Genomic DNA, 23,290 nt, shown 5'->3' with positions numbered 1-23,290 from the left:
TTATTTCAAAAAAGGTTTTAATTATCTGGTAATGCCAATATGGAAGACTATCAAATGCTTCTCAAAGATGCCCTCTGGTGGTCAAATTAGCACTAACTTACATTAACAGAAAAAATGGCTGACAATTAGATAACGTTCCACAGAATGCTGCAGCAGCCCGCAAGGTGCTGTATGATGCAACATTTATAGGAGGAACCACTGTATATAATGGGTATATAACTGTTGTCCTGTCCTGTAGGTACATCCCAGTTCTGATGGCCCAGGCTAAGATCTACTGGAACAGGGAGAACTACCAAATGGTTGAGAAGATCTTCCGTAAGTCGGTGGAGTTCTGTAATGAACACGACACCTGGAAGCTCAACGTGGCTCACGTTCTCTTCATGCAGGAGAACAAGTACAAGGAAGCCATCGGCTTTTACGAACCCATCGTTAAGAAACACTATGACAACGTGAGTTAACTAGAGAAGGAGAGAGATGGGGGGAGGACGAGGGAAAGGAGGGAGGGAGGGATTACATACAGTGCCTTTGGAAAGTATTCAGACCACTTGACTTTTTCCACATTTTGTTACGTTACAGCCTTATTCTAAAATTTATTCGTTTTTTTCCCTCATCAATCTACACACAATACCCCATAATGACATCACAATACCCCATAATGACATCACAATACCCCATAATGACATCACAATACCCCATAATGACATCACAATACCCCATAATGACAAAGCAAAAACAGTTATTTTTTTAAATGTTTGCTAATTTATAAAATAAAAAAAACTGATAATCACATTTACATAAGTATTCAGACCCTTTACTCAGTACTTTGTTGAAGCACCTTTGGAAGCGATTACAGCCTCGAGTCTTCTTGGGTATGACACTACAAGCTTGGCACACCTGTATTTGGGGAGTTTCTCCCATTCTTCTCTGCAGTTCCTCTCAAGCGCTGTCAGGTTGGATGGGGAGCGTTGCTGCACAGCTATTTTGAAGTCTCTCCAGAGATGTTCAATCGGGTTCAAGTCCGGGCTCTGGCTGGGCCACTCAAGGACATTCAGAGACTTGTCCTGAAACCAGTCCTGCCTTTTCTTGGCTGTGTGCTTAGGGTCGTTGTCCTGTTGGAAGGTGAACCTTTGCTCCAGTCTGAGGTCCTGAGCGCTCTGGAGCAGGTTTTCATCAAGGATCTCTCTGTACTTTGCTCCGTTCATCTTTCCCTTGATCCTGGCTAGTCTTCCAGTCCCTGCCGCTGAAAAACATCCCTACAGCATGATGCTGCCACCACCATGCTTCACAGTAGGGATGGTGCCAGGTTTCCTCCACACCTGACACTTGGCATTCAGGCCAAAGAGTTCAATCTAGGTTTCATCAGACCAGAGAATCTTGTTTCTCATGGTCATTGAGTCTTTAGGTGCCTTTTGGCAAATTCCGAGCGGGCTGTCATGTGCCTTTTACTGAGGAGTGGCTTCCATCTGGCCACTCTACCATAAAGGCCTGATTGGTGGAGTGCTGCAGAGATGGTTGTCCTTCTGGAAGGTTCTCCCATCTCCACAGAGGATCTCTGGAGCTCTTTCAGAGTGACCATCAGGTTCTTGGTAACCTCCCTGACCAAGGCCCTTCTCCCCAATTGCCCAGTTGGGACGGGTGGCCAGCTCTAGGAAGAGTCTTGGTGATTCCAAACATCTTCCATTTCAGAATGATGGAGGCCACTGTGTTCTTGGGTTCTTTCAATGCTGCAGACATTTTTTGGTACCCTTCCCCAGATCTGTGCCTCGACACAATCCAGTCTCGGAGCTCTACGGACAATTCCTTCAACCTCATGACTTGGTTTTTGCTCTGACATGCACTGTCAACTGTAGGACCTTATATAGACAGGTGTGTGCCTTTCCAAATCATGACCAATCAACTGATTTTACCACAGGTGGACTCCAGTCAAGTTGTAGAAACATCTCAAGGATGATCAATGGAAACAGGATGCACCTGAGCTCAGTTTCGAGTCTCATTGCAAAGGGGCTAAATATTAATGTAATTTTTTTTTTTTTTAATACATTTGCAAAAATGTCTAAAAACCTGTTTTTGCTTTCTCATTATTGGGTATTGTTTATAGATTGCTGAGGAGAATAATTTAATCAATTTTAGAATAAGGCTGTAACGTAACAAAATGTAGAAAAAGTCAAGTGGTCTGAATACTTTCAGAATGCACTGTGTAATACCATTTGAATGTACACGGCCCACCTTATATTGTTCTGTTCAGAACACCCCTGTAGTGGACTACTGTTGACCATAGTCATATAGACTATAGTTCTGTTCAGAACACCCCTGTAGTGGACTACTGTTGACCATAGTCATATAGACTATAGTTCTGTTCAGAACACCCCTGTAGTGGACTACTGTTGACCATAGTCATATAGACTATAGTTCTGTTCAGAACACCCCTGTAGTGGACTACTGTTGACCATAGTCATATAAACTACAGGAGAATAGGAGGTCTGGTGATGTCATGCTGCTGTTGAAATGAAACCTGTCTCTGTTCCCATTCCCCTGCTGGCTACATAGCTGGAACACTGTAATATACAGGAGTGTCCCTGCCAACGTAAACCCTCGGTAACACGCACACACCCACGTCCCTGTACCCCAGTCTCACCCCTGGTGGCAGAGTGCAGTGACTCTGAATGCAGTGGCCAGTCTCACCCCTTGTGGCAGAGTGCAGTGACTCTAAATGCAGTGGCCAGTCTCACCCCTGGTGGCAGAGTGCAGTGACTCTGAAAGCAGTGGCCAGTCTCACCCCTTGTGGCAGAGTGCAGTGACTCTAAATGCAGTGGCCAGTCTCACACCTTGGAACGAGTCCCAAATGGTTCCCTATTCCCTACAAAGTGCACTAATTTTGCCCATCACCCATAGCACTCTGGTCAAAGGTAGTGCACTATGTAGGGAATCGGGTGCCATTAGGGATGCTCTGAATGCTGTGTCTCATCTCTGCATGATACTTTAGTGTTTCTGGAGTGATGAAGTGTTGAACATCCACAGTTTACCAACGCAGGTCTGTCCTTCTCCCAAAGTGTCCTTCTGACTGATCTCTCTCTCTCCCACCCCCTCTCTCTCTCTCCCCCGCTCTCTCTCTCTCCCACCCCCTCTCTCTTTTTCCCCTCTCTCTCTCTCTCCCGCTCTCTCTCCCCTCTCTCTCTCTCTTTCTCCTCTCTCTCTCCCCGCTTTCTCTCTCTCCCTTCCCTCTCTCTCTTTCTCCTCTCTCTCTCTCTCTCCCCGCTCTCTCTCTCTCCCTTCCCCTCTCTCTCTCTCTCTCTCCTACCCCCTCTCTCTCTTTCCCCTCTCTCTCTCTCCCCGCTCTCTCTCCCCTCTCTCTCTCCCACCCCCTCTCTCTCTCCCCTCTCTCTCTCTCTCCCGCTCTCTCTCTCCTCTCTCTCTCCCCCGCTCTCTCTCGCTCCCTTCCCCCTCTCTCTCTCTCTCTCTCTCTCTTCCCCGCTCTCTCTCTCCCTCTCTCTCTCTCCCACCCCCTCTCTCTCTTCCCCCTCTCTCGCTCTCTCTCCCCCTCTCTCTCTCCCTCCCCCTCTCTCTCACCCCCCTTCCTTTCTCTCTCCCCCCCCCTCCAGATCCTGAATGTCAGTGCTGTTGTGCTGGCTAACCTGTGTGTCTCCTATATCATGACCAGCCAGAACGAAGAGGTAGGAGTGAGTGAGTGAGTGAGTGAGTGAGTGAGTGAGTGAGTGAGTGAGTGAGTGAGTGAGTGAGTGAGTGAGTGAGTGAGTGAGTGAGTGAGTGAGTGTACAGTATAAAATACAGTGAAACATCTGAGCCCACCACTGTTCCTGTAACCCTGTTCTCCTCAGGCTGAAGAACTGATGAGGAAGATTGAGAAGGAGGAAGAGCAGATCTCTTACGACGACCCTGATAAGAAAGTCTTCCACCTCTGTATAGTCAACCTGGTTATAGGGTGAGTTGGATTTACATGGTTAAGTCCTTCAGCGGTGTAGTGGAGGGTGAACTTACAGAAACTCCTTTCACCCACCTTTCGGGGGCAAAATGCATTGAAAGTATAGGGAGCCGTTACTTCACTCAGTTTACCCACCTATTGTTTTACCACTACATCACTGGTTACATTGACAGGTCCTGTTACACTACACTGTGTTAATGAATAGTGTTTCTATGTCTCTTCCAGGACCCTGTACTGTGTTAATAGTGTTTCTATGTTTCTTCCAGGACCCTATAATGTGTTAATAGGCTTTATATCTCTCTTCCAGGACTCTGTACTGTGTTAATAGTTTTTCTATGTTTCTTCCAGGACCCTGTACTGTGTTAATAGTGTTTCTATGTCTCTTCCAGGACCCTGTACTGTGTTAATGGGGTTATATCTCTCTTCCAGGACCCTGTACTGTGTTAATAGTGTTTCTATGTCTCTTCCAGGACCCTGTTCTGTGTTAATGGTGTTATATCTCTCTTCCATTTACATTTTTACATTTACGTCATTTAGCAGACGCTCTTATCCAGAGCGACTTACAAATTGGTGCATTCACCTTATGATATCCAGGACCCTGTACTGTGTTAATAGTGTTTCTATGTTTCTTCCAGGACCTATACTGTGTTAATAGGGTTTATATCTCTCTTCCAGGACCCTGTACTGTGTTAATCGGGTTTATATCTCTCTTCAAGGACCCTATACTGTGTTAATAGGGTTTAAATCTCTCTTCCAGGACCCTGTATTGTGTTAATAGTGTTTCTATGTTTCTTCCAGGACCCTATACTGTGTTAATAGGGTTTAAATCTCTCTTCCAGGACCCTGTGCTGTGTTAATAGTGTTTCTATGTTTCTTCCAGGACCCTATACTGTGTTAATAGGGTTTAAATCTCTCTTCCGGGACCCTGTACTGTGTTAATAGTGTTTCTATGTTTCTTCCAGGACCCTATACTGTGTTAATAGGGTTTATATCTCTCTTTTAGGACCCTGTACTGTGTTAATAGGGTTTATATCTCTCTTCCAGGACCCTGTACTGTGTTAATAGGGTTTATATCTCTCTTCCAGGACCCTGTACTGTGTTAATAGTGTTTCTATGTCTCTTCCAGGACCCTGTGCTGTGTTAATAGTGTTTCTATGTTTCTTCCAGGACCCTGTACTGTGTTAATAGTGTTTCTATGTCTCTTCCAGGACCCTGTACTGTATTAATAGGGTTTATATCTCTCTTCCAGGACCCTGTACTGTGCCAAGGGGAACTACGACTTCGGGATCACCCGTGTCATCAAGAGTCTGGAACCGTACAACAAGAAGGTTGCACATTGTTTTTCTATCTGGCAGTTCTGGAACATTCTCTTGGAAAGCCAATGTTTTTGGATGTTTCTACCACTTCACCCCTGACATACATTTTGTGATTATATCCCAAATGACGCCCTATTCCCTATATAGTGCACTACTCTGTTTAAAAGTAGTGCACTACTCTGTTTAAAAGTAGTGCACTATATAGGGAATAGGGTGTCATTTGGGACACATCCTTCCAGGGTGTTTGTTCTTTGTTTAGATATTGGCCAACCGAAACATAGCCCAGAGTTCAGCACCTGTGTCCGCTCTCTCAGCCCGGCTGAACACACACAGAGTGTCTCTGCAGGAGTGTTGTTGTCATTCCTACAACTCTATCAACCACACACTGAGCTGCACATGACCGTCCCCCACAAGAGACACTCTAGACTAGACTACACATGACTGTCCCCCACAAGAGACACTCTAGACTAGACTACACATGACCGTCCCTCACAAGAGATACTCTAGACTAGACTATCTCTGTAGGAGTGTTGTTGAGTTTCTAGAACTCTCTACCACCCACTCTTCCACTGAGCTACACAGTAGATGCCTCCATAATCTCCCCTTTCTCTGTGCACATAATTTGGGTATTATCTCACAAAAAGGCTATTGAACACCTTAAACTATCCCTCCATCCTCCCGTCTCCATCTTATTTCTTAGCTTGTGTGAGTTTGAACTGGTTTTAACTGGTTTTAACTGGTTTTCAGGCCAGGTACAAGTTGTTTAGATCAGGGTACCTGTCAAATTGACTTTGAGTCTCCTGAGTGTATATTCCTGTCCTCCCAGGGTTGTGGAATTCTGGTAACACAATGTCCAGCCTGGTTGTCCAGAAATCCTAGTTGGAAGATTCCCTGAATCAGGAGGGAATAAGAAGGAAATCTCTATTCCTCTGACCAGGATTTCGTATCCTTCTCTCATGGTTGTTGTCCTGTGTGTGTAGCTGGGAACAGACACCTGGTTCTATGCTAAGCGCTGTTTCCTGTCTCTGCTGGAGAACACGGCCAAACACATGATCATGATCAGGGACTCAGTTGTTCAAGAGTGTATTCAGTTCCTGGAGCACTGTGAAGGTACAGACACACACACACACACACACACACACATGCACATACACACACACACACACACACACACACACACACACACACATGTGCACACACACGTACACACACATACAGACACGTGCAGACAGACACACACACACACACACACACACACACACACACACACACACACACACGTGCACACACACATACACACACATACAGACACACGTGCACGCTCACATACACACACATATAGACACGTGCAGACAGACACACACACACACAGACACACGTGCACGCTCACATACACACACATACAGACACGTGCAGACAGACACACACACAGACACACACACGTGCACGCTCACATACACACACATACAGACACGTGCAGACAGACACACACACACACACGTGCACGCTCACATACACACACATACAGACACGTGCAGACAGACACACACACACACACACAGACACACGTGCACGCTCACATACACACACATACAGACATGTGCAGACAGACAAACACACACACACAGACACACACACGTGCACGCTCACATACACACACATACAGACACGTGCAGACAGACACACACACACACAGACGTGCACGCTCACATACACACACATACAGACACGTGCAGACAGACACACACACAGACACACACACGTGCACGCTCACATACACACACATACAGACACGTGCAGACAGACACACACACACACACGTGCACGCTCACATACACACACATACAGACACGTGCAGACAGACACACACACACACACAGACACACGTGCACGCTCACATACACACACATACAGACATGTGCAGACAGACAAACACACACACACAGACACACACACGTGCACGCTCACATACACACACATACAGACACGTGCAGACAGACACACACACACACACACAGACACACGTGCACGCTCACATACACACACATACAGACATGTGCAGACAGACAAACACAGACACACACACGTGCACGCTCACATACACACACATACAGACACGTGCAGACAGACACACACACACACAGACGTGCACGCTCACATACACACACCTACAGACACGTGCAGACAGACACACACACAGTTTCAACACATCATTTACCCTCCCACGCTCTTACCCTCCTTTTGTCCCTCTCCGATCTTCTCCTCTCCCCCCTCCCCCTCTCCTCCCCCCTCTCCCTCCCTCTCTCCTCTCCCTCCTCCTCTCTCCCTCTCTCCTCCCCTCTCCCCCTCTCTCCCTCTCCCCCTCTCCTCCCCCTCTCTCCTCTCCCCCTCTCCTCCCTCTCTCCTCTCTCCCCCCTCTCCCTCCCTCTCTCTCCCCCTCCCCCTCTCCTCCCCTCTCCCCCTCTCCTCCCCCTCCCCCTCCCCCTCTCCTCCCCCTCTCCCTCCCTCTCTCCCTGTAGTGTATGGTAAGACAGAGCCAGCCATGCTAGAACAGCCACTGGAGGAGGACAGGATGCACATCGGAAAGAACACAGTCACCTACGAGTCACGCCTCCTCAAAGCTCTCTTCTACGAGGTCATCGGATGGAACCAGTGATGTCGCACTAGAACGGAACAGAGCCTGTGATGTCATCGGACAGAACCAGTAGTTTACACTAAAGCCTTTTAAAACCTTTTCTACACCCCAACCAGTTCAAATCTATCAACCTGGACCACATCACATGAGCTGTTATAGTACATTATATATTTGGCTTGTTGTTATTTTCTGCATCATCTGAAAGTTACAAGCTGTTGTTCTGACTTCCGTTAAGCATATTCAGGGCTCACTCCTCATCTCACACAGCCACACACACACACACACACACACACACAGAGTGGGAGAAGCCATGGGGCTTCATTCATGTGAGCGTCTTTAGTTTAGTTGAGCCTGGGCCCAGAGAAAAACACCTTTCTACTGATATTATTATTATGACACTAAAATATAAACACAACATGCAACAACTTCAAAGATGTTACTGAGTTACAGTTCATATGAGGAAATCACTAAATGGAACTGAATGCATTAGGCCCCTATGGATTTCACATGACTGGGAATACAGGTATGCATCTGTTGGTCACAGATATCTATCATTTTAAAGTAGGGGTGTGGATCAGAACACCAGTCAGTATCTGGTGGGACCATTTGCCTCATGCAGCACAACACATCTCCTTCACATAGAGTTGATCAGGCTGTTGATTGGGGAATGTGTAACATGGGGCTGTGCATTATCATGGGGCTGTGCATTATCATGGCACGACAATGGGCCTCAGGATCGCGTCACGGTAACTCTGTGCATTTAAATCGCCATCAATAAAATGCAACTGTGTTCATTGTCCATATCTTATGCCTGCCCCGTACCATAACCCCACCACCACCATGGGGCACTCTGTTCACAATGTTGACATCAGCAAACCGCTCGCCTACACAATGTCTGCCATCTGCCCGGTACAGTTCAAATCTGGATTCATCCGTGAAGAGCACACTTCTCCAGCGTGCCAGTGGCCATCGAAGATGAGCATTTGCCCACTGAAGTCGGTTACGATGCCGAACTGCAGTCAGGTCAAGACCCTGGTGAGGATGACGAGCACACAGATGAGCTTTCCTGAAGCGGTTTCTGACGGTTTATGCAGAAATTCTTCGGTTTTGCAAACCCACAGTTTGATCAGCTGTCTGGGTGGCTGGTCTCAGACGATCCCGCAGGTGAAGAAGCCGGATGTGGAGGTCCTGGGTTGGCGTGGTAACACGTGGTCTGTGGTTGTGAGGCTGGTTGGACGTACTGACAAATTCTTTAAAACGACGATGGAGGCGGTTTATGATAGAAAAATTAACATTAAATTCTCTGGCAACAGCTCTGGTGGACATTCCTGCAGTCAGCATGCCAATTGCCCGCTCCCTCAAAACTGAGACATCTGTGGCATTGTGTTGTTTGACAAAACTGCACATTTTAGAGTGGCCTTATATTATCCCCAGCAGAAGGTGCACCTGTGTAATGATCATGCTGTTTAATCAGCTTCTTGATTTGCCACACCTGTCAGGTGGATGGATTATCTTGGTAAAGGAGAAATGCTCACTGACACTAACTAAACACATTTGTGCACAACATTTAAGAGAAATAAGCATTTTGTGCGTATGGAAAATGTCTGGGATCATTTATTTCAGCTCATGAAACATGAAACCAACAATTTCCATGCTGCGTTTATATTTTTGTTCAGTGTGTGTGTGTGTGTGTATATATACATTTATATTTATTGATATATATATATATATATATATAACTATATATATATAGTTTTATATCTATATCTATATATATTGTTATATATTATATCATATGTGTGTGCTTGTTGTGTCTTCAGGGGAGAGTATGTCCATATGCTTATACTACAACCCCTAACACTAGTCTCACATGGAACCCTATTCCCTACATAGTGCACTACTTTTGACCAGGACCTATGGCACCCTATTCCTTAAATAGTGCACTACTTTTGACCAGGGCCTATGGCACCCTGTTCCCTGTATAGTGCACTACTTTTGACCAGAATCCTATGGGGTTATAGTACTAACCTGTGGTCTAGGTCTGCCTGCTTCCTGTCTCTGTAGACACTATACCTTCCTGAGGAGAAAGGCCTTGTTCTGGGCTCTGGTCTAAAGTAGTACACTATACAGCTGTAACTTCCTGAGGAGAAAGGCCTTGTTCTGGGCTCCGGTCTAAAGTAGTACACTATACTGCTGTAACTTCCTGAGGAGAAAGGCCTTGTTCTGGGCTCTGGTCTAAAGTAGTACACTATACAGCTGTAACTTCCTGAGGAGAAAGGCCTTGTTCTGGGCTCTGGTCTAAAGTAGTACACTATACAGCTGTAACTTCCTGAGGAGAAAGGCCTTGTTCTGGGCTCTGGTCTAAAGTAGTACACTATACAGCTGTAACTTCCTGAGGAGAAAGGCCTTGTTCTGGGCTCTGGTCTAAAGTAGTACACTATACAGCTGTAACTTCCTGAGGAGAAAGGCCTTGTTCTGGGCTCTGGTCTAAAGTAGTACACTATACAGCTGTAACTTCCTGAGGAGAAAGGCCTTGTTCTGGGCTCTGGTCTAAAGTAGTACACTATACAGCTGTAACTTCCTGAGGAGAAAGGCCTTGTTCTGGGCTCTGGTCTAAAGTACTACACTATACAGCTGTAACTTCCTGAGGAGAAAGGCCTTGTTCTGGGCTCTGGTCTAAAGTACTACACTATACAGCTGTAACTTCCTGAGGAGAAAGGCCTTGTTCTGGGCTCTGGTCTAAAGTAGTACACTATACAGCTGTAACTTCCTGAGGAGAAAGGCCTTGTTCTGGGCTCTGGTCTAAAGTAGTACACTATACAGCTGTAACTTCCTGAGGAGAAAGGCCTTGTTCTGGGCTCCGGTCTAAAGTAGTACACTATACAGCTGTAACTTCCTGAGGAGAAAGGCCTTGTTCTGGGCTCTGGTCTAAAGTAGTACACTATACAGCTGTAACTTCCTGAGGAGAAAGGCCTTGTCATGGGCTCTGGTCTAAAGTAGTACACTATACAGCTGTAACTTCCTGAGGAGAAAGGCCTTGTTCTGGGCTCCGGTCTAAAGTTGTACACTACATAGGAAATAGGGTGGGGGATTTGGAATGCAAACTTTGACGTTTTAGTGATTTTGTAACTTCTCTTTTACCGTTTGTTTAAAAAGGTTGGTCACCGTTATTTAGTCTATATTCAATTATATTTGTTTTCTACAGAATAAAAAGAAAATGTACATGGTGAGAGTGGTTTGTGATTCTGATTCTGGGGTAGTGAATGAAGTGGACGACAGGGTTGGGTTTGATTCCATTTCAATTCCAGTGGAATTTCAGAAAGTCATTCCAAATCCAAAATATTACTAATTTAAAAACATTAAAGAAAATTTGAATTTTAGTGTACTTCCTGAATTGACTGGAATTGACTCCAAACCTGGTGGATGAGTACCCCTGTTACAATAAAAATACATTTTCATCACTTGGAAAAGTGTTTCTGTATAATATATCTGATTCATCACCGTCATCCATTCAACATTTCGGGGCTACTGAGTGGCACTGCATCTCAGTGCTAGAGGCGTCACTACAGACACCCTGGTTCGAATCCAGGCTGCATCACAAATGGGCTGTGTTTGGGAGTCCCATAGGGCGGCGCACAATTGGCCCAGCGTCGTCCAGGTTTGGCCGGGGTAGGCCGTCATTGTTAATAAGAATTTGTTGTTAACTGACTTGCCTAGATAAATTAGGTTAAATAATTGAAAATGTAGCATTAGCGTACTGGTCATGCTGGTATTGTTAGCTCAGAGGCTGCATACGAACGCCCCTCTTTTACTTAGATAGTGCCCATAGGGCTCTTATCAAGAGGAGGGAGTAGGGTGACATTTGGAACGCAACAGAATGTGAAGTATCTCTGGGTAACAGACAAATACATTCAACAAATATTTTCACATACTGATTGACTAGTTTGCCTGGTACAAACGCAACCAATGGAACGGGCTAGTATTCCTAGCTAAATCAAAGGCCACCTGAAATATTATTCAAGTACTTGACTCATCAAGGTGTGTGTTCAGTCAGGGATGTCTCATTTTTCCTGAATCTATTTACCACAACAACACTGCCTTGTTCGTCACATGTTATGCATCCCTCTCAACTGGTTTAGTCTCCAGAGGTGAACTCATTAGTCGCAGACTGTTGCAAAACCTTTTGCAACCATTTACTCCTGTTTTACATGTATCCTGCAATAGAAAGGGTCCTATCTATCCCCTAGCTAGCCAACAGTCTGATGTACATAGAAAGGGCCCTATCTATCCCCTAGCTAGCCAACAGTCTGATGAACATAGAAAGGGTCCTATCTATTCCCTAGCTAGCCAACAGTCTGATGAACATAGAAAGGGCCCTATCTATTCCCTAGCTAGCCAACAGTCTGATGAACATAGAAAGGGCCCTATCTATCCCCTAGCTAGCCAACAGTCTGCTCCAATAGAAAGGGCCCTATCTATCCCCTAGCTAGCCAACAGTCTGATGAACATAGAAAGGGCCCTATCTATCCCCTAGCTAGCCAACAGTCTGATGAACATAGAAAGGGTCCTATCTATCCCCTAGCTAGCCAACAGTCTGATGAACATAGAAAGGGTCCTATCTATCCCCTAGCTAGCCAACAGTCTGATGAACATAGAAAGGGTCCTATCTATCCCCTAGCTAGCCAACAGTCTACTACAATAGAAAGGGTCCTATCTATCCCCTAGCTAGCCAACAGTCTACTACAATAGAAAGGGTCCTATCTATCCCCTAGCTAGCCAACAGTCTGCTACAATAGAAAGGGTCCTATCTATCCCCTAGCTAGCTAACAGTCTACTACAATAGAAAGGGTCCTATCTATCCCCTAGCTAGCCAACAGTCTGATGAACATAGAAAGGGTCCTATCTATCCCCTAGCTAGCCAACAGTCTGCTGAACATAGAAAGGGCCCTATCTATCCCCTAGCTAGCCAACAGTCTGATGACCATAGAAAGGGTCCTATCTATCCCCTAGCTAGCCAACAGTCTACTACAATAGAAAGGGTCCTATCTATCCCCTAGCTAGCCAACAGTCTACTACAATAGAAAGGGTCCTATCTATCCCCTAGCTAGCCAACAGTCTGCTACAATAGAAAGGGTCCTATCTATCCCCTAGCTAGCCAACAGTCTACTACAATAGAAAGGGCCCTATCTATCCCCTAGCTAGCCAACAGTCTGGATACATAGAAAGGGTCCTATCTATCCCCTAGCTAGCCAACAGTCTACGAACAATAGAAAGGGCCCTATCTATCCCCTAGCTAGCCAACAGTCTACTACAATAGAAAGGGTCCTATCTATCCCCTAGCTAGCCAACAGTCTGCTACAATAGAAAGGGTCCTATCTATCCCCTAGCTAGCCAACAGTCTGCTACAATAGAAAGGGTCCTATCTATCCCCTAGCTAGCCAACAGTCTGATGCACATAGAAAGGGTCCTATCTATCCCCTAGCTAGCCAACAGTCTGATGAACATAGAAAGGGCCCTATCTATCCCCTAGCTAGCCAACAGTCTGCTACAATAGAAAGGGTCCTATCTATCCCCTAGCTAGCCAACAGTCTACTACAATAGAAAGGGTCCTATCTATCCCCTAGCTAGCCAACAGTCTACTACAATAGAAAGGGTCCTATCTATCCCCTAGCTAGCTAACAGTCTACTACAATAGAAAGGGCCCTATCTATCCCCTAGCTAGCCAACAGTCTGATGAACATAGAAAGGGCCCTATCTATCCCCTAGCTAGCCAACAGTCTGATGAACATAGAAAGGGCCCTATCTATCCCCTAGCTAGCCAACAGTCTACTACAATAGAAAGGGCCCTATCTATCCCCTAGCTAGCCAACAGTCTACTACAATAGAAAGGGCCCTATCTATCCCCTAGCTAGCCAACAGTCTGATGAACATAGGCCCAGGAGCCTCACTTTTCAAATGTTCTTAGTTGTTATACTTCATTTCTTCATACTATCATTTCTTAAAAAAGGAGAAAATTCTGTTTAAATACAATGTCTCCACAAATTAATAAAGCTGTGTTGGTCACAAATTAATAAATAAATAAGCACATTTCATTAATAAATCGCAAAACAAATGGCATACAAAATACATGTAAATTGCATATTTTCATTTCAAGTTTAAGATTTATAAATGGCATTGTGTAGTTATGGATTTCATCATACGCATAATTTACTATCAAATCTATGTGAACTACAAACGTTTTCTAAGTGAGACACTGATGCTCTGTGTAGCCCTGGGATGTGTCCCAAAGAGCCCTATCCCCTACATCAGGGCTTCTCAAACCACTTCTCTGGGAACCCCAGACCTTACAGATTGTTGTTGTAGCCCTGAACTAGGTCACTTGATTCAAGTAGTCAAGGGCTTGACGATTAGTTGACAAGTTGAATCAGGTGTGCTAGTCAAATATCATACTTGAGTAAAAGTAAAGATAGAAAATGACTCATGTAAAAGTCACCCAGTAAAATGCTACTTGAGTAAGTCTTAAAGTATTTGGTTTTAAATATACTTAAGTATCAAAAGTAAATGTATAAATTATTTCTAATTCCTTATATTAAACAAATCAGACAGCACCATTTTCTTTTTCTTTTTTAAATTCACGGACAGCCAGGGGCACGCTCCAACGCTCAGACATCATTTAAAAACAATGCATTTGTGTTTAGTGAGTCCGCCAGATAAGAGGCAGTAGAGATGACCAGGTGTTCTTCTGATAAGTGCATGAATATGACAATTTTCCTGTCCTGCTAAGCATTCAAAATGTAACGAGTACTTTTGGGTGTCAGGGAAATGACTTTAAGTAGTTAACACCACTGGTGCTGTGGAATAGATGAAAACCATGGAACGGCCGGGGGTCCCCAGGAGAGGATGGACACACACTGCCCTACACAGTGCACTACTTTTCACCAGAGCCCTACGGGGCCCTGGTCAGAAGTAGTGCTATAAGTAAAGAATAAGGTGCTATTTGGGACACACATCCAGGTGAAGGGTCACACATCCAGGTGAAGGGTCACACATCCAGGTGAAGGGTCACACATCCAGGTGAAGGGTGGTTGACATCCAGGTGAAGGGTGGTTGACATTCAGGTGAAGGGTGGTTGACATTCAGGTGAAGGGTGGTTGACATTCAGGTGAGTGGTCTCTTGGTGATGTCCTGCTCTGTCAGGTAGTAGTTGAGGTATCCTCCCAGAGCGCTCACTGACACGCCTGTTATGTGACTGGAACAACCATCTGGAGGGAGGAGGGGAGGTAGAACAGTAAAAGCTTATTGAAGCTGGGTTCTGTTTTTCTGTGTGTGTTTTTCTGTGCTGATTCTGTGTGTGCGTGCGTGCATGTGTGCGTGCTGTTTCTCTCTGTGTGTGTGTGTGTGTGTGTGTGGTGTGTGTTTGTGCGCACGCGCACGCGCACGCACATGCTATTTCTGTGTGTGTGTGTGTGTGTGTGTGTGTGTGTGTGTGTGTGTGTGTGTGTGTGTGTGTGTGTGCGTGTGTGTGTGCGTGTGCGTGTGTGTGTTTCTGTGCATGCTGGTTCTCTCTGTGTGTGTCTGCATGTGTGCGTATAGCCATGCATAACACCAGGGATATTCTTGACACACACCCTTCAACATTCTCTCTCTCCTCTTCACTCTTCTGTGGGGCTGTGTAAAACATCCCACTTCCTGATCCTGCAGCCTCAGAATGTGCTGCAGCCAATCAACTTTGAGAAAGTCAGAGAAACCAGCCAATCCACACAGCAGTACTGTGGAGAGGGAGGAAGTTATAGAAAGTAAAATCATGGTCTCATTTTAAACAAACTACAACTTATAAAGGTTTTACATGTTATGTTTCTCTAAACACTGACTGTCATACTGCTTCATAGACACACTAGTCTACTTGGAGTATACACAGATAGGCCATGCTCTAAACTAGTTCACTATATAGGGAATTGGGTGCCATAGATCTCTGGTCTAATGTAGTGGACTATATAGGGAATAGGGTGCCATTGGGCCCTGGTCAAAAGTACTGCACTATATAGGAAATAAGGTCCCATTGGGCTCTGGTCAAAAGTAGTGCACTATATAGGGAATAAGGTGCCATTGGGTCCTGGTTAAAAGTAGTGCATTATATAGGGAATAGGGTGTAATTTGAGACTGACTGTTTTCGATGAAGATGTCCTGGGTCTCCCCGGTGAAGTTCTTCTGTATGATGTCCATGTTTCCCTTCAGCATGTTGGAGCAGAATATCCCCTGGTACTGTCTCTCTGTTAGGTTAGCACGCGATGGACGCATGTCCCCCTTCAACATGGCAGAGCAACCTCTCTGGAGGAGGGGGGCAGGGAGGGAGGGGGTTAGGGAGGGAGAGAGGCAGGGAAGGAGGAAGAGAGAGGGAGGGAGGAGGGAGTTAGGAAGGGAGAGGGAGAGATGGGGAGGGAGTGATAGGGAGGGAGGGAAATTGGGGAAGACAGGAGTGGAACATAGAAAGTTAGGTGTGTGTGTGTGTGTGTGTGTGTGTGTGTGTGTGTGTGTGTGTGTGTGTTCTCACATTGGCTCCCAGCATGAAGTAGAGCAGCTGGTGAGAGAGGGAGTAGTTAGGACATCCAAACCTCGTCATTGTGTCACGACATGACTTGGTCACGATGCAAGGAGTCCCGTTGTTCTTCCTGACAAACCATCACACACACACATATAACATGCATGCACACGCACACATGCACAGGCACGTACACAGACACACAAGCACGTACACACATATACAGGCAAAAAATGTATTAGCAACCTGGCCAACGGAAGCTGTAGGCCTTCTAGGTTATAATACCCTCCTACTGCCACACTGAAATACATGAGAGGCATCACCCTGTGCCGCTCAATAAGCATGGTGGTGTGCTACTGTTATCTTTTACTGTTGTTTTATTTCTTTACCTATTGTTCACCTAATACCTTTTTTGCACTATTGGTTAGAGCCTGTAAGTAAGCATTTCACTGTAAGGTCTACAGCTGTTGCATTCGGTGCACGTGACAAATAAACTTTGATTTAATTTGATTTCTGTGTGTACCATGTTCCCAGAAGCAGGGTCATACACTTGTCGCTCTGTGTCTCATCGTAACACTCCATGGTACGACCGGAGGAGTAGGCCAGAGAGGGATCTGTGGAGCTCCACTCATGGGGTACTGACCAGAAGGTCCAGATCAACAGAGGCTCAAACTCTACAGGAGAGAGAGAGAGAGAGAGAGAGAGAGAGAGAGAGAGAGAGAGAGAGAGAGAGAGAGGGATGAGAGAGAGAGAGCATGAGAGAGAGAGGGATGAGAGGGATATGAAAGAGAGAGAGAGAGAGAGGGATGAGAGAGAGAGAGAGAGAGAGCGAGAGAGAGAGAGAGATGAGCGAGAGAGAGAGGAGAGAGAGAACATGAGGGAGAGGGATGAGAGGGGGAGAGAGAGAGAGGAGAGAGAGAACATGAGGGAGAGGGATGAGAGGGGGAGAGAGAGATATGAGAGAGAGAGAGAGAGAGAGAGAGAGAGAGAGCGATATGAGAGAGAGAGATATGAGAGAGAGAGAGAGGGGGAGAGAGAGACAGAGAGAGAGAGGGATGAGAGGGAGAGAGAGCGATATGAGAGAGAGCGATATGAGAGAGAGCGATATGAGAGAGAGAGAGAGAGAGAGAGAGAGAGAGAGAGAGAGAGAGGGATGAGCGAGAGAGAGGTGTAGTAGTATTTACCTCTGTAGTATTTGGGGTCAGTCTTCTCCAGCTCAGTGACAGCCTTAGCCAGGCTCTGGTCCAACCTCTTGACCAGGGTAACCGTAGCGGTGCGCTGAGACCAGCTCAGAGGGTCAGTGTGGGGCCAAGTTCTCACTGCTTCCTTCAACTCCGCTGGGGCCCGGAGAACAAGGACATGGAAAGAGATGTTTTCAAAGACATTTGTAATTATTAAGTGACTGAAGTCATATTTGGCTCTCCTATCTACAATGTTGACACACCTACAAGAACACAATAACAAACTTTGATCAACCATAAACGTTTGTATTCCATATCGACAAATCATCACATGTTCTACTGTTTTCTTTCATATCAACATGACACTGACGCCACATAGCCAATCAGGCAGCCTGAAGAACTGTGCCTTGTCATGCGGGACACCGCAATAGCGGGAACGGGAAGCATTTGGTGCATGCTGACATGCTGAGCCAGCAATAGCCTAACCAAACAACCACATAGATAGACTACAATTTAATGTCCAGACATGTATCAAAATAATCGATGTTTCCTCGACATACCGTATATTTACTCAGATATTTGGGTAGTCTATGTGCGCACTTGTATTCCGTTGGACCTGACGAAGATCCTTGTGGATCGAAACGTCCTCATTAAAGGTGGTAATTAGGAGGATATGTGATACACTGTGTATGCTACAGTGTGCAGACCGTTCTGTTATTGTGTCCCTCTCCATATAGAATGATACTACCGGCAGTGATAATAATGACGCTGGTATACTACTCACCCTGCAGGATGGTGTACCCGACCACTCCGTCTAGGTTGATGTTACGGTGCTCTTGCTCCAGGAACGATGCGCTTTTGGCGAGGCTGGCTAGAATCACATCAATGACCTCCTCATGCGCCGCATTGGTGGCGGAGAAAACAAGGACAAAAAACACCTCTACTACAAACCTAGCCATGTTCTAATATAGGCTACTAAAATTCTAGCAATAGCCGCCCTAGGCTAAACCCCAAACGGTTGACGCAGCGCATATACCTGATTTGCAAGAGTGATTTGCAGGAGTGATGTGCATGTTTGGCGAAAACGAGCTGTCACGTGGCTCGATCGATTGAGAAGCTGGGATTTCAATTTGATTTAATTAGGCTAATACAATGTGTGCTAGTTGCATTTGATTCAGTGCTTTGTTACTTCCTGGAGTAGCCAGAGCACATTCTAATCTGTCTGTGATGTATTTGGAAAATATAAAGGTATTACTGAGGGGTACAGAAAGTGTAAGAGAAAGAGCGAGAGAGAGGGGGTGGAGAGAGAGAGAGAGGGGTGGAGAGAGAGGGGGGGTGGAGAGAGAGAGAGGGGGTGAGGAGAGAGAGAGGGGTGGAGAGAGAGAGGGGGTGGAGAGAGAGAGTGGGGGTGGAGAGAGAGAGGGGGTGGAGAGAGAGCGGGGGGGGTCGAGAGAGAGAGGGGTGGAGAGAGAGAGAGGGGTGGAGAGAGAGAGAGAGGGGTGGAGAGAGAGAGAGAGGGGGTGGAGAGAGAGAGAGGGGGTGGAGAGAGAGGGGTGGAGAGAGAGAGAGGGGGTGGAGAGAGAGAGAGGGGGTGGAGAGAGAGAGAGAGGGGGTGGAGAGAGAGAGAGGGGGTGGAGAGAGAGAGAGTATCAAGGATGAGTGTCTTTTGGTAGACACTCATCAGACGTATTTAATTAAATTAATGTTTCTATAAATGTCATAAATTTGATGACAGAGAAGAGGGGTGCAGGCATTCATAGTGTAAACCAAGACAGTTATTTTGTCAAATAGCCTTGCCTACACTAAAAACCAGATAGGGGAAATGAATAGATAATGTCTGTGGTTTATAGCTACATGTAGTTACAGTCATATAGTTACATAGTACCTGTAGTTTAATAGAATCTCTGTAGTTACAGTCATATAGTTACATAGTACCTGTAGTTTAATAGAATCTCTGTAGTTACAGTCATATAGTTACATAGTACCTGTAGTTTAATAGAATCTCTGTAGTTACAGTCATATAGTTACATAGTACCTGTAGTTTAATAGAATCTCTGTAGTTACAGTCATATAGTTACATAGTACCTGTAGTTTAATAGAATCTCTGTAGTTACAGTCATATAGTTACATAGTACCTGTAGTTTAATAGAATCTCTGTAGTTACAGTCATATAATTACATAGTACCTGTAGTTTAATAGAATCTCTGTAGTTACAGTCATATAGTTACATAGTACCTGTAGTTTAATAGAATCTCTGTAGTTACAGACATATAATTACATAGTACCTGTAGTTTAATAGAATCTCTGTAGTTACAGTCATATAGTTACATAGTACCTGTAGTTTAATAGAATCTCTGTAGTTACAGTCATATAGTTACATAGTACCTGTAGTTTAATAGAATCTCTGTAGTTACAGTCATATAGTTACATAGTACCTGTAGTTTAATAGAATCTCTGTAGTTACAGTCATATAGTTACATAGTACCTGTAGTTTAATAGAATCTCTGTAGTTACAGTCATATAGTTACATAGTACCTGTAGTTTAATAGAATCTCTGTAGTTACAGTCATATAGTTACATAGTACCTGTAGTTTAATAGAATCTCTGTAGTTACAGTCATATAGTTACATAGTACCTGTAGTTTAATAGAATCTCTGTAGTTACAGTCATATAATTACATAGTACCTGTAGTTTAATAGAATCTCTGTAGTTACAGTCATATAGTTACATAGTACCTGTAGTTTAATAGAATCTCTGTAGTTACAGACATATAATTACATAGTACCTGTAGTTTAATAGAATCTCTGTAGTTACAGTCATATAGTTACATAGTACCTGTAGTTTAATAGAATCTCTGTAGTTACAGTCATATAGTTACATAGTACCTGTAGTTTAATAGAATCTCTGTAGTTACAGTCATATAATTACATAGTACCTGTAGTTTAATAGGATCTCTGTAGTTACAGTAATACATAGTACCTGTAGTTTAATAGAATCTCTGTAGTTACAGTCATATAATTACATAGTACCTGTAGTTTAATAGGATCTCTGTAGTTACAGTAATTAATCATCACTGGTAGGCTACACTTTTAGAAAAAAAGGTATTCAAACAGGTTCTTCGACTGTCCCCATTTTGGATTCCATGTGCAACCCTCTTGGGAAAGGGGTTTTTCTTTTGGTAGACACTCATCAGACGTATTTAATTAAATTAATGTTTCTATAAATGTCATAAATTTGATGACAGAGAAGAGGGGTGCAGGCATTCATAGTGTAAACCAAGACAGTTATTTTGTCAAATAGCCTTGCCTACACTAAAAACCAGATAGGGGAAATGAATAGATAATGTCTGTGGTTTATAGCTACATGTAGTTACAGTCATATAGTTACATAGTACCTGTAGTTTAATAGAATCTCTGTAGTTACAGTCATATAGTTACATAGTACCTGTAGTTTAATAGAATCTCTGTAGTTACAGTCATATAGTTACATAGTACCTGTAGTTTAATAGAATCTCTGTAGTTACAGTCATATAGTTACATAGTACCTGTAGTTTAATAGAATCTCTGTAGTTACAGTCATATAGTTACATAGTACCTGTAGTTTAATAGAATCTCTGTAGTTACAGTCATATAGTTACATAGTACCTGTAGTTTAATAGAATCTCTGTAGTTACAGTCATATAATTACATAGTACCTGTAGTTTAATAGAATCTCTGTAGTTACAGTCATATAGTTACATAGTACCTGTAGTTTAATAGAATCTCTGTAGTTACAGACATATAATTACATAGTACCTGTAGTTTAATAGAATCTCTGTAGTTACAGTCATATAGTTACATAGTACCTGTAGTTTAATAGAATCTCTGTAGTTACAGTCATATAGTTACATAGTACCTGTAGTTTAATAGAATCTCTGTAGTTACAGTCATATAGTTACATAGTACCTGTAGTTTAATAGAATCTCTGTAGTTACAGTCATATAGTTACATAGTACCTGTAGTTTAATAGAATCTCTGTAGTTACAGTCATATAGTTACATAGTACCTGTAGTTTAATAGAATCTCTGTAGTTACAGTCATATAGTTACATAGTACCTGTAGTTTAATAGAATCTCTGTAGTTACAGTCATATAGTTACATAGTACCTGTAGTTTAATAGAATCTCTGTAGTTACAGTCATATAATTACATAGTACCTGTAGTTTAATAGAATCTCTGTAGTTACAGTCATATAGTTACATAGTACCTGTAGTTTAATAGAATCTCTGTAGTTACAGACATATAATTACATAGTACCTGTAGTTTAATAGAATCTCTGTAGTTACAGTCATATAGTTACATAGTACCTGTAGTTTAATAGAATCTCTGTAGTTACAGTCATATAGTTACATAGTACCTGTAGTTTAATAGAATCTCTGTAGTTACAGTCATATAATTACATAGTACCTGTAGTTTAATAGGATCTCTGTAGTTACAGTAATATAGTTACATAGTACCTGTAGTTTAATAGAATCTCTGTAGTTACAGTCATATAATTACATAGTACCTGTAGTTTAATAGGATCTCTGTAGTTACAGTAATTAATCATCACTGGTAGGCTACACTTTTAGAAAAAAAGGTATTCAAACAGGTTCTTCGACTGTCCCCATTTTGGATTCCATGTGCAACCCTCTTGGGAAAGGGGTTTACATGGAACCCAATAGGGTTCTACCTGGAACCAAACGGGTTCTACATGAAACCAAAAAGGGTTCTTCAAATGGTTCTCCCATGGGGACAGCCGCAGAAACCTTTTTGGTTTTATTCAGCACATTTTACTCTAAGAGTATACATTGTAACATTGTTGTATCAATCTGTGTCCAGTGGTCCGGTCCAGTCACTCTAATAAACAAGGGCATATTCATTATGCCGATTCAGTTGCAAAACGTTTCTTTTTTTTTTAATGATTTTATTTCGTTTTCTTACAATTAATTAAACATTTAGACATGCATAGATACACAACACTCGGCATGACTAGGGAAGGACTTATTGCACAACAGTCAAAATTGAAAAAGATTAGTAAAAAAACAACAACATAAAACTAGACAAATGTTAATGACACCACCCTTGCTCATACCCACATGTTGCCACCCTATCAGTACTTATACATATTTGTTCAATATTTTACTTATTATTTATATTGTTTCTTATTTATTCTCATAATCAATAGCCATTGGTTTCATCCACTGGTTGATTCCAATGCTTGTAAGACCCAATATGACTTCAGATTGTGTTATGGTGTTTCTATCTGTAGCCATATTTTTGTCAATATTTAAATAATAAAGCATTTGATTCTTCCAATCTCTTAAAAGTATTTATCTGAAATATGTACACATTGTTCTTCTTTGCGTTTAACTATAGAATTTTACCAGTCAGAGCTCGTTTTTTTACGAGTTCCAAGTTGTCGTGAACGCACTGAAGTCGGAGATTCACAGTTCCCGAGTTGTTTTGAACGCGGCCCGAGTCCCAAAATGTAAAATACAATTCTATGGGAAAACATTTATTAAATGGAAGCGACCGGAACGTAATGGGGAGGGAGGTATTTGTGCATTAGAGACTGTCGTTTTAGTTGAACAAATGTTTGCTCTAATGATTACACTGTAGGTGCACGGTACCTTTAAATGCCAGTTGAACCCCTCCTCCCC

General features: G+C 43.6%; 2 protein-coding genes across 3 annotated transcripts in view; one reads left to right on the top strand and one right to left on the bottom strand.

The window, feature by feature from the left end:
- The window catches only part of ift70 (intraflagellar transport 70), a 62,457-nt gene extending 53,769 nt beyond the window's left edge, over positions 1-8,688 (top strand). For both annotated transcript variants that reach the window (XM_045719666.1, XM_045719667.1), the window contains exons 14-19: positions 239-449; positions 3,600-3,671; positions 3,837-3,940; positions 5,190-5,268; positions 6,237-6,366; positions 7,776-8,688. In XM_045719666.1, coding sequence (XP_045575622.1) covers positions 239-449; positions 3,600-3,671; positions 3,837-3,940; positions 5,190-5,268; positions 6,237-6,366; positions 7,776-7,912 — 733 coding nt within the window. In that variant the 3' untranslated portion in view covers positions 7,913-8,688. The remainder of the gene's footprint in view (positions 1-238; positions 450-3,599; positions 3,672-3,836; positions 3,941-5,189; positions 5,269-6,236; positions 6,367-7,775) is intronic.
- A 5,315-nt stretch (positions 8,689-14,003) lies between these two features.
- On the bottom strand, positions 14,004-18,853 carry LOC106594254 (UPF0764 protein C16orf89 homolog). Its single transcript, XM_045719665.1, has 7 exons — positions 18,396-18,853; positions 17,615-17,767; positions 16,954-17,104; positions 16,443-16,560; positions 16,057-16,219; positions 15,520-15,660; positions 14,004-15,153 (listed from the first exon to the last, which is right to left on the bottom strand). The coding sequence occupies exons 1-7, from the start codon at positions 18,568-18,570 to the stop codon at positions 15,050-15,052; spliced, it is 1,005 nt and encodes a 334-aa protein (XP_045575621.1). The 5' UTR covers positions 18,571-18,853; the 3' UTR covers positions 14,004-15,049.
- Positions 18,854-23,290: the final 4,437 nt, after the last annotated feature.

Source organism: Salmo salar, chromosome ssa06 (assembly GCF_905237065.1).
Source record: "Salmo salar chromosome ssa06, Ssal_v3.1, whole genome shotgun sequence".
Lineage (NCBI taxonomy): Eukaryota > Metazoa > Chordata > Actinopteri > Salmoniformes > Salmonidae > Salmo > Salmo salar.
Note: the sequence above shows the minus strand (reverse complement) of the source record. Positions and strands in the feature narration are given on the sequence as shown.